At 18.2% G+C, this 12,059-nt stretch overlaps 3 protein-coding genes across 3 annotated transcripts; all 3 read left to right on the top strand.

The window, feature by feature from the left end:
• Nucleotides 1-638: 638 nt before the first annotated feature.
• PRSY57_1126400 (hypothetical protein) lies at nucleotides 639-2,384 on the top strand (the record flags this gene model as incomplete). The annotated part of the gene is made up of 3 exons (XM_012908228.1): nucleotides 639-671; nucleotides 982-1,026; nucleotides 1,233-2,384. 3 exons carry the CDS (start codon nucleotides 639-641, stop codon nucleotides 2,382-2,384), a joined length of 1,230 nt encoding a protein of 409 aa, XP_012763682.1.
• A 1,873-nt stretch (nucleotides 2,385-4,257) lies between these two features.
• PRSY57_1126300 (hypothetical protein) lies at nucleotides 4,258-9,012 on the top strand (the record flags this gene model as incomplete). Its single annotated transcript, XM_020114963.1, has 1 exon — nucleotides 4,258-9,012. One exon carries the CDS (start codon nucleotides 4,258-4,260, stop codon nucleotides 9,010-9,012), a length of 4,755 nt encoding a protein of 1,584 aa, XP_019970332.1.
• Nucleotides 9,013-9,846: 834 nt separating this feature from the next.
• PRSY57_1126200 (hypothetical protein) lies at nucleotides 9,847-11,599 on the top strand (the record flags this gene model as incomplete). The annotated part of the gene is made up of 3 exons (XM_012908226.2): nucleotides 9,847-10,834; nucleotides 10,940-10,993; nucleotides 11,361-11,599. The coding sequence occupies 3 exons, from the start codon at nucleotides 9,847-9,849 to the stop codon at nucleotides 11,597-11,599; spliced, it is 1,281 nt and encodes a 426-aa protein (XP_012763680.2).
• Between the last annotated feature and the right edge of the window lie 460 nt (nucleotides 11,600-12,059).

The following is a 12,059-nucleotide window of genomic DNA, read 5'->3' as shown; positions in this document are numbered from 1 at the left end:
ATAAAAAAAAAAAAAATATATTTAATATATAAAAAAAAAAAAAAAATAATAAAAAAATATAGGAAACAACAACAAAAAAAAAAAAAAAAAAAAAAAAATTAATAATAAATAAAATAAAACAAAAAAAAACATCAAAGAAAGAAAAATAAAAGAAATTTTTTTTTTTTTTTCTTTTCTTAATGTTTTATTTTATTATTTTTTTTTTTTTTTGTAAAACTATTCTTATATAAATGTAACAACGATTTAATATAATCACGAATAAAAAAAAAATAAATAAATAAAATATTTAGATATATATTGGAAACGTATTATTATTTTATTATTATTTTTTTTTTTTATGTATATTTCTTTTTTACAACATATTCATATAAGGTTACTTATTTCATTTTTTTTTTTTTTTTTTTGTCCATTTGTTTTGTGTATATGATGATTTTTCTACACATTTAATAATCATTGATTAAAAATTTCTTCAGAATAAATATACACTTTATATATATATATATATATATATTTAATCATTTTATCATTTAATCTTTTGCGTCTACAATTATCTGTAACGTATATTTTCTCTCTGTTAATAGAAGAAATATTATCAGCTTATTTTTGTGATTTTTCCGTAGGTATTTTTTTAAGTTAACATGTGGAATTTAATTAATTATAACAATGAAAATGTAAAATTTTTAATAGAAAAAATAAAATATAATTAATATAATATAATAATATATATTTTTATATTTATATCATGTACGTTAAGAATAATTCCATACCCTAACCTTTTTTTCCTTTTTTTTTTTTTTCCAAATATTTACTTGAATTTTATTTAAAAACATAATAAATATATAGTATATATTATGTAACTATAAAGGGGAATAACAACTTTAATATATTCATATATATAAATGTCCATAATAATATATATATATATAAATATATATATATATATTTTTTTTTTTTTTTTTACGTTTCATTTTACTGTCTCAGGATTCTAATGCAAATGCCACTTTTTGGAGTATCTTCGGATATGAAGTATAAAATTAAATACTTAAAAAAAAAAAAAAAAAAAAATCATATATATATATATATACATAATAACATAGTGTACATAAGTTTGTTCTAATTAATGTAAATAGTTACATATATATATCCATTTGTACCTTTTCAAAATTATATTATCTTATGCACTTATCTTTTTAATTTCTTTTTTTTTTTTTTTTTTTTTTTCCTCACTTAAGGATAAACCAAACGAAAATATAACAATTAATGAAAATGAACAAAAGGAAAATAATTTAAAAGTCGAAAAAAATATCGAACCAGAATTACTTGATGATAATACAAAGAAAGACATTCGAAGGAAAAAGAAAAAAAAAAAAAACAAACTCAAAGAAAATATTGATAAATCCCCTTTCCTCAGTGATATTAGCGCGTATGCAGATTATTGTACTAGTGATGATGTTACTGATAAATATTCATTAAATGAAAATAATGATCAAATGATATCGTCAGAATCTAATAGAAGAAATTATTCAAATGATATAAGTGAAAAAGACGACCTGACTGTTCAGGAAGAAAAAGAAATAATAATTGAGAAAGAAAATGACCTGACTGTTCAGGAAGAAAATGATATAACAATTCAAGAAGAAAAAGAACTAATTGGTGAGAAATATAATGACCTGACCGTTCAGGAAGAAAAAGAACTAATAAATGAGAAAGAAAATGACCTGACCGTTCAGGAAAATAAGACAGAAAGAATGGTAGAAGAAAATTATAATAATAGTTCATTACCATATGCTAATGAATGGCTATTTGATAAAATAAAAGAGATATTAGATCCTTCTATAAATCAAGAAAGTATAAGTGAATTATTAACACATAAATATAACAGTTTTAATGAAGCCAATACAGGAATTTTCGATTTGTTAGAGAATTTATTAGTACGTAGTGGTAGTAACAATCAGGAAAATATGGAAATTAGTAAACAAAAAAAAGGTAATTATTCTTATAATCATTATAATTCGATGGATGAATCAATAAATGAGCATTATAATTTTATTAATTATTCTATTCATTGTATTAATAAAGAATTATCTGCAAACGTGGAGTTAGAAGCTACCAAAATGATAAAAATATATAATCATTCATTGAACAAATATAAAAATCTTATCAATTTTAAGGATGATATTTATCAAGACTTAGTAAATGAGGGAGAAGAAATATCTACTTTAATATTTGATGAAAATAAAAAAATTAAAAAAAGAATTCCAAAAATTGATTTTCTAGTTTTAATTAATATTAATAGTGATAATTATAATAATATTATTGAATCTCATAACGTACAAACACCGAAATTAAATTTGGAAGAGATTTTTAAAATTAACTTAATATAATTATATAATTATATATTTTTTATATTTGCAGTTGTATTTGTATATGTATTTATTTTTATATTATATTAATTAATTTTATTTTATTTTTTTTTTTTTTTTTTGTCCCAACTTATATGACTTTTATTATAATAATTTATCAAATAAACTTTTTTTTTAATTTGATAATTTATATATGAGACCTGTGCTGTAGACATACACTAAAACATTAACCATATTAACACGATGCCTGAATAAAATCATAGGACATTCTTCTAATAAATTAATATATGTATATATATACATATATATATATATATATATATATAAAAATAAAAAAATAAAAATTATACTATAATAAATGGGAGAACTACAATAAAGAAGACGTAATCTAATATATGTGCAAATATTAACATTTAAGATGTTCCAACTTATTTATTTATTTGTTTATATATTTATATATTTTTTTGTGTAACGAAATCACAATATTTCATAATTTATATATCTATATATCACATATATTATATATAGGTGGAAAAAATAATGTTTAATAAAAGAAAAAACTTGAAAGGTATTTAAATAAAATTAAAATTTTAAATATCATAAAATAACTGTAAGATATTTTATTTTTTTAATTTAACATACACAATTTGGCTTGCAAAAAAATGTTACAGTTGTAGGTCGTATTATAGAAAAAAAAAAAAAATTTATCTTAAAAAAATTATGTTAAAAGTCAATTATTTATTTTGTTATGAATAAAGAAAATGTTTATAAAAATATCTTTATTTTTTTTTTTCATTTCATTTCATTTCATTTTTTTTTTTTTTTTTTTTTTCTTTTTTGTTCGACATATTTATGACGAAAGAATGTTTAATGAATAGATTCTTTTATATTTCATAGAATAACTAAATTTGTACATAAAATTAAAACATTGAATTTACTGTTTTTTTTTCTAATATATTAAATTAGAAAAAAATGAAATTTTCAATTTTATTTTATATTATAAAGTTGCGGATTTAATTATTATTACAATATGAAAATTTTTAGATACATTACTATGTTATATATAATATTATAATATATATACAGATATATATATAGATATATATATATAGATATATATATATAGATATATATATATATCTATAGTATTTTATAGTATAATATACATCATTTAATATAGGTAATTTTATAATATTATGTAGATTATAGAAAATTATTCATACATATCGATAAGAACACAACCCACATAATTTTCCATATACATTTAATAAACACAAAACCCATATAAATATATTTGATAAAAATCAATATATTATAATATATATATTATATATATATATATATATAATTATCAATATATTATTTTTTCTCCCATTTTCTAAATTATCATTAATAAGAGGTATAATAATTTATATATAGTAATAATAATAATAATAATTATTATTATGGTATAGAGAAAAAAAAGAAAAAGAATTTAGAAACACATTATATATATTTTAAAATATATATTTAAATAAACCTCTATAAAAAAATACCAACTTGTAATATTATATATATATATTGAAATATTTATATATGAAAAAAAAAAAAAAAAAAAAAAAAAAAAAAAGAGAATTATGATGTCGAAAATTTTTTCTTTTTAAAAGTATGATTTATAAATGATTATTTTATATGACATAATTTTTCTCCACATATATATATATATATATATATATATATATATATATATATATATGGGAACATAAAATGTGATAAATATATATTTTTAGAAAATATATATTTATAATCACATTTATTTAATTTACATTGTTTTGTTATAAATAAGAGTGTTCATTAAGATAACGAAAAAACATATATATGAATATATATATATATATATATATATATATTAAAAATGGCAAGTAAAAAAAGAGAAAAAAGTTGTATTATTTTTAACGAAGAATATAGTAATGAAAAGGAAAATGGGACGATTAACAGCAGTGGCACATTTTATAATGAAGAAAAATTTATTAAATATATAGAGATAAATTCAAAGAATATATTTGAATATGATATATCCAAATTAGATATAAGAAGAGTAAATAACCATATAAAGTTAAACAATATATGTAATTTATATTCTTATCTAATTAAAAATAACTTTTTTAAAATATCAGATAAAAACATTAATATAACAGATATGTTATATGTAGATCCAATAATAATAGAAAAAGATAAAAATGAATATAATAATTTATCCAAAAATGAGGACGAAAAATCTATTATTCAAGATGGAAAGTGTGATATCTCCAGTTCATCATATGATTCGTCTTATTCTGAATCATCTATGTCATTAAATAATTTCTCTAATAGTTCCGATACACCTAGCTGTTCAGAAATTTCATCAGATGTGTCTGTTAAAAGGAATAAAAAGAATAATACATGCAAATTAAAAATTTTGGATGTAATTAAAAAATTTAGCCAACTTAAAGAAAAAATAAAAAGCAAAAAAAATATAAAAGTAGAAATAAAAAAAGAACAAAAAGAAGAACAAGATGAACAACAAAAAGAACAACATAAAGAACAACATAAAGAACAACATAAAGAACAACATAAAGAACAACATAAAGAACAACAAAAAGAACAACATAAAGAACAACATAAGGAACAACATAAAGAACAATATAAAGAAGAACAAATGGAGAAAAAAAAAAATAAAAAAAAAAGCGTTCTTCCATCTGGAGATATATTGAAAAAATATGATGCTGTACATATCAAAGGAAACAATAATGAAATAAGTATATCTCAGATTTATAAAAGCGTTAGTAATAAAGATGATGATAATAAAAATATTATTATTCAATTAATATATACAAATAAAGAATGTAATAAATTTTTATATAATAATTTTGAAACATATTTAAATTATTGGCATGTATTACCATGTATAGGTTATTATAATAAAAGTACTATAAATTATATTATTAACAAAATTAGTATCGTTAATTTTTATGAATTCCTTTATTTATATGATGAATTTCCAGTATGTCAAACACATAAAAAAAAGTTAAAAAAATTATGTGTGGTTGATCAAAAGGACGAAGAAAATGTAACGAACCTAGACGAATTTGTAACATCTGAAACGACTACAGATATTGATATGTTAAATAATGGATATAATGAAATTAACTTAAGTGATGAAATGAATAAAGAGATGGTCGATAGGAATTTACCACAAAAATATGATGAAGATATGGAGAAAAATCATTCAAGTGTTTTTAATATTAATAATTGTGATAAAAGTAGTTTAATGAATATCCATAAAGATCCTAATAAAAATTATTGTATTTATGATGAAGATATGGAGAAAAATCATTCAAGTGTTCTTAATTTTAATAATTGTGATAAAAGTAGTTTAATGAATATCCATAAAGATCCTAATAAAAATTATTGTATTTATGATGAAGATATGGAGAAAAATCATTCAAGTGTTTTTAATATTAATAATTGTGATAAAAGTATTTTAATGAATATCCATAAAGATCCTAATAAAAATTATTGTATTTATGATGAAGATATTATTTTGAATGATGTTTTACAAGATGAGAAAAAAACAAACCCCTGTTGTACGTTTGGGTGCTATTACTTTGAAACTTTTTTATTTCGAAATAATAAAATGATACCAAAATTAAAAAAAAAAGATTGTATAATATTTAACAGGATTACAAAAAAAGAAGATTTTCTTTTTCTTATAAATGCTAAATTATATGATACGATAAAAGATAAAAATAATATATATTATGGAAAAAATAATGAATATATATGTACTTACAAAAACTTTGAATTTTTATACTTTTTTTGTTTTAATTGTAATACATATTATGATATAAACATTATAATGTCACAAATAATATATGAGAATGAAATTATTAAAAAAAAAAATATGCATGATAAAAAAAATATAAATAATAAAAATAAAATAAATAATAAAAATAAAATAAATAATAAAAATAAAATAAATAATAAAAAAAATATTAGCAATATAAATGATAAAAAAAATATTAACAATAATAATAAAATAAATGATAAAAAAAATATTAACAATAATAATACAATAAGTGATAAAAAAAATATTAACAATAATAATAAAATAAATGATAAAAAAAATATTAACAATATAAATGAAAATAATAACAATAATAATAATAATAATAATAATAATAATAATAATGTTTCTCTCAATAATTTACATAAAAGCAACATTTTTGATGACTATATATATTCCAACAATTTTCATAGCTTTATAGTAGAATATAAAAAATTATACAATATAAGAATAAAAAGACAAAAAATTAAACAAACGGATATTTATTTTTTATGTATGAATTGTATAAAAAATAATATTTTTAACGTGACACATCATATGGAATATTTTACATATTTCTGTGATTTGGTAAATAAATATAATCACAATTTTTTTTTATATAATAAATATATACATAATATTTTCAATAATGAAAATATTTCTTTTTTCTCCTTATATAATCTTGAAGAAGAAAAAAATAAAATCTGTTCAAACAATATAATGGCAAATCAAAAAAAAAATAAAGAAGAAGAACAACAACAAAAAAACAAACCAACAAAGAAAAATTCATCTTCCTCATCATGTATGACATTATGTAGTAATATTAAAAAAAGAAAAATATCTGATATCACAAACCCTATGGAAGATCAAAATGTGGTAGCTAGCGAAAAAGCCATTTCTGATGATAATCAGAATAAAAATATTTCAAAAAATATAAAGAAAAAGAAGAGTAGTAAAAATTCAAATCAAACGGGAGAAATAAAAGAGGAGGAAAAAGATATTTTGAAAAAATTAAATGACAATAACAAATTTGATGAAAATGTAAAAGCTACTGATGCTTATACGAATGATCAAAATGTACATGATAATAATAATAATAATAATAATAATAATAATAATAATAGTAATAATAACAGCAATAATAATAGTAATAATAATAGCAATAATAATAGCAATAATAATAGCAATAATAATAGCAATAATAATAGCAATAATAGTAATAGCAATAATAATAGCAATAATAGTAATAGCAATAGTTATAATTATGAACGAAATAGAAGGACTACAAGGAAAAAAAAATATATTCATAAAAAATATGATGATAATGATGAAGAAAATGAAGAATATTATTATGATGACGATGATGAGTTGTTTGATGAAAAATGTTTGACAAATGAAATTGTAAATATTAAATTACAGGAAGAAGAGGAAGAAGAAGAAGAAGAATATTCATTTTATGAAGATATGAAAAAATATCAAGATGAAGATATTGTTGAAGAAAATCAAATATTAAATGAAGAATTATATAGTCAGGATTCGGACTTTTATAATGATGAATTTAGTACTGGTGGTAAAAAAAAAAAGAAGAAAAGAAGAAAAAAAATTAAAATCCAAAAGAAAGATAGTATAAAGGTTGTACATAGAAATTCTGGAAAAACTATAAATAATAATATTATTAATGATACATCTCAAAGTAGTTATAATAATAATATGAACAGTATACAGAATACTAATCGTACTAATAGCAGTAGTAGTAATAATAACATATCTTATAATAGTAACAATGTTATATCACATAGAAATGTTAGTAATAATAATAGCTTTATCAATGTTCCAGAAAAAATTAAAAAAAATGAAGAAAAAAAAAAAGGAAATCCTCAAGATTGTTATATTAATCAAGGAGATCATCAAAAAGATGTACATTTAAACTTTGATGATTTATCTAAATTGGAAGATAGAGGTGATAAAAACAATCTGTTAAAATATAATAAAGTTATAGAGAAAATAAAACAATGTTTAGATGAAGAAAATGTTTGTGATAAAAATACAGAAGAAATAAGTAAAAATATTGTACAAACGGTTATAGATATATATAAAAATAAATTAGATATAAAAATGAAATTATTTTCCATATGTAGTAATTTAATGAGAAAAGATAATTCAGAATTACGAAAAAAAATTTTAAATGGTAATATTACATCAACCAATTTAGCTAATATGGATTCATCAGATTTAGCACCTATTAGCTTACAAAATAAAAGAAGAGAACATGAAAGGAAATATTTTTATGAAAATATTTATTTACGTGAAAATTTAATAGATTTAAAAAAAAAAAGTAATCGAAATGATGAAGAAGAAAATTTATATATTATAAGTAATATATTAAATAAACAACAAAAGGATCAAGATATAAAACATATTCATATAAATGATCCTAATCATAATTTATTAAATAATTTTAATAAACAATATGATGATAATATATTATCAAATAATAAAAATACTACCTATAATACAAATAATGAACATAATACAAACCAATATCATCAGGATAATGAAAACCACCATATCAGTAAAGAAAATATAAATGAAAATATTACTTATAAAAAGGAAGAACAAAATATAACTGATTCATATACGATACCATCAATCGACAGATATAATTTTCAACAAACCTATAAAAACCTAAAGCAAATTTATGAAACCATGCCAAAATATGCCTCCTCTCCGATCCTAACATTTTTAGATAACTCTTATAATAGGGTCATGACCATAATAGAAACGAGCAAGAATGAGGAAGTATGATATAGCATAATTGATTGAAAAAATAAAATATATATATATATATATATATATTTATTTATTTATTTATTTATTTATTATTTTTTTTGTCTTAAATAAAGGAGCTATATTAATATATTTATACTCTTATGTAGCCTTATTTATATATAATGGAGGCAGTAAAAAAGAACGTAGGAGAAAATTTTGGAGAGTTAATATTAATAGAAAAAATATAATATATATTTGTGGTTTTAAATGAATAAAAAAAAAAAAAAAAATTATAAAAAATTTTTAAAATAATTATATATTTATATATATTTATATTTATAAAATATTTTTTTTTTTTTTTTTTTTTTTTTTTTTTTTTTTTTCTTTTTTTTTTTTTTTTTTTTTTTTTTTTTTTTTAAAAAAAGCGGATGTCTTTTAGTGATTGCTTTTGCATTTATTTTATTTCTTTTAATTTATATATACTTCTATGAAATAATAAAAGGATAATATAATAACAACATTTTTAAAGACATTGTTAAATCTTTTTTTTCTCTATATAAATATTATATATATATATATATATATTAATTGTAATGATAATATCATTATATATCTGTATTTTTTTCTCATTCGTTAATTTATATATATTATAGTAGGTGTTCTCTTTTTCGTTTTTCTCCACCATTTTCAACATAATAAAACTAACATATATATATATATATATATATATATATATATATTTATTTATTATATTATTTATTTTTTTTTTTTGCTTGTCTCATATATATATTATGGCAACCATTGTAAGTTAATGTATCAAAAAAAAAAAAAAAAATACATAACGTTTCTATCAATGTGTTATAAACAACTATGAGAAATATAAATGTAAATTATATGGGTGAAATGAAGTATGAAACAAATAATAATAAAAAGAACATTTTTTTATTTAAAGAAGGAGAAATGAAAGATAATAATTACAATATGTATAATAATGATATGCATAATGACGATACAGCTATTCAAGACATACCTATAGTAGAGGAAAAGAAATTTCTTTTATTTCCAGAAAATAAAAATAGTCTAAAATTTGATGATAATAATGATGATGATAAAAGTACAAATTGTTCTTCTATAGACAAAAGTTTACATATTATAAATAATAGTATATGTACCATAAAAAGTAATTTAAAATATATAAAAACTATTATAAATATAAATGAAGCTACACAATCAGATTATACTTATGAAGATGAAGATATAAATTCATATAAAACCTCAAGTGACACAAGTAGTTTTGTTAAGACATATGATAATATAAATGAAGAGGATTATACTAGCAAAAATAGTAATGAAAATAATTTCGAATTATTATTAAACCAAGTTATAAATAGTAAAAAAGAAGAAAAACAATTAGATACCTTAGATATAATCGATGAATGTATATCTATAGGAAATCTATATAATCGTAAAGACAAAAAAGATAATGAAATTATTCAAGAAAACAAAAATAATAATAATATCAACAATTATGAATTTAACACACAACATACAAAAAATGGTAATGAAAAACTTGTACCTAATAATGACAACAATATTTTTACTCTTAATAATAAAATGATATCAGATGTTGCATTAAATATATCTGTAGAAGAGAAAAATAAAAAAAATAATAATAAAACTCAAATTAATAATATAAATGATGATAATAAAAATATTATTAATAATAAACAATTAGAAAATGTACCTTCAAATAATAAACAAAAAGATACAACAAAATTTGCTCTCTTAAGAAAATTAAACTTAAATAAGAACTCCGTTATACAACTACAAAGTGTGCAACATGATCATACGCCTATGGGTAATGAACAGAAGGAAATTTATATAAACATAACAACACAAACATTAAAATATATATATATATATATATATATATATATACACTTATTTATCTTTGATTATTCAGATGAGAAAAATAAGGATTCAAGGTGTGAAGGTATTAAACCATATAACCGACTAGGTTAGTTATGTTATAGCAAATAATTAAATATATTAAGCACACACAAAATATATATATATATATATATATATATATATATATATATATATATATGTATATATTCTATTATAAATATTTTGTGTGTACATATTTCATACATTTCCTATATTTTCGATATTTCTTATGTAACATTAAACATGCACGTGAACTATATGATATATATTTATTTGCTACGCCTAATTTTTTTATTATCTTTTAATATATAGAATGTGTTTATTTAAAGAAAAAAAAAAAAAAAAAAAAAAAACAATTGATTTATACATATGATATTTTATTTTATTTCATTTCATTTTATTTTATTTCATTTTATTTTATTTTTTTCTTCTAGGTATTGCGTTATACAAATTGATTAACCTTTTACCGAATGAAAAAAGAAACAAACTAGAAGACTACTTAAAAATATTTTTTAAAAACAAAGAAAGGCTAACTATACTGTTGAGAGAAAGGAAATATGTATCCAATTTTATCATATACACATTTTTTTTTTTATCGTATATCTTTTTTGGATTTGTTATAATTTTCTTGAAAAGAATTGTCTATCACATATTTTATGACCAAGATTTATAAAATATATATTTAAGTGAATGATGCATGTTCATTTTATAAATTTTATATATTTCATAACATATGAAACATTTTAATTATACATATATATTTTAACTCAATAATAACATTTTCAATCTTTTTAATATTATTTTGAAATATATATATATATATATATATATATATATATGTATAATTTCGAACTTTTAAACGTTTATAAATCTTAAATAATAAATATAAAAAAATATTTATGATACCATACATATATATATATATATATATATATCATATATTTGAATCTAATTCTACATCATTTCTACAATATGAAAAAAAGATTGACAATTTATACTTTTTCCTTTAAAAAATATGAAAGTTATGAATAAATAAATATATGTATAAAGAAGTTTTAAAATATAAACCTCTTTTGTTTGGCTTTTTAACTTGAAAAAAAAAAAAAAAAAAAAAAAAAAAAAAAAAAAAAAAA

The sequence above is a fragment of the Plasmodium reichenowi genome, chromosome 11 (genome assembly GCF_001601855.1).
Source record: "Plasmodium reichenowi strain SY57 chromosome 11, whole genome shotgun sequence".
Taxonomy (NCBI): domain Eukaryota; phylum Apicomplexa; class Aconoidasida; order Haemosporida; family Plasmodiidae; genus Plasmodium; species Plasmodium reichenowi.
This window is presented reverse-complemented; position numbering and strand designations above follow the sequence as displayed.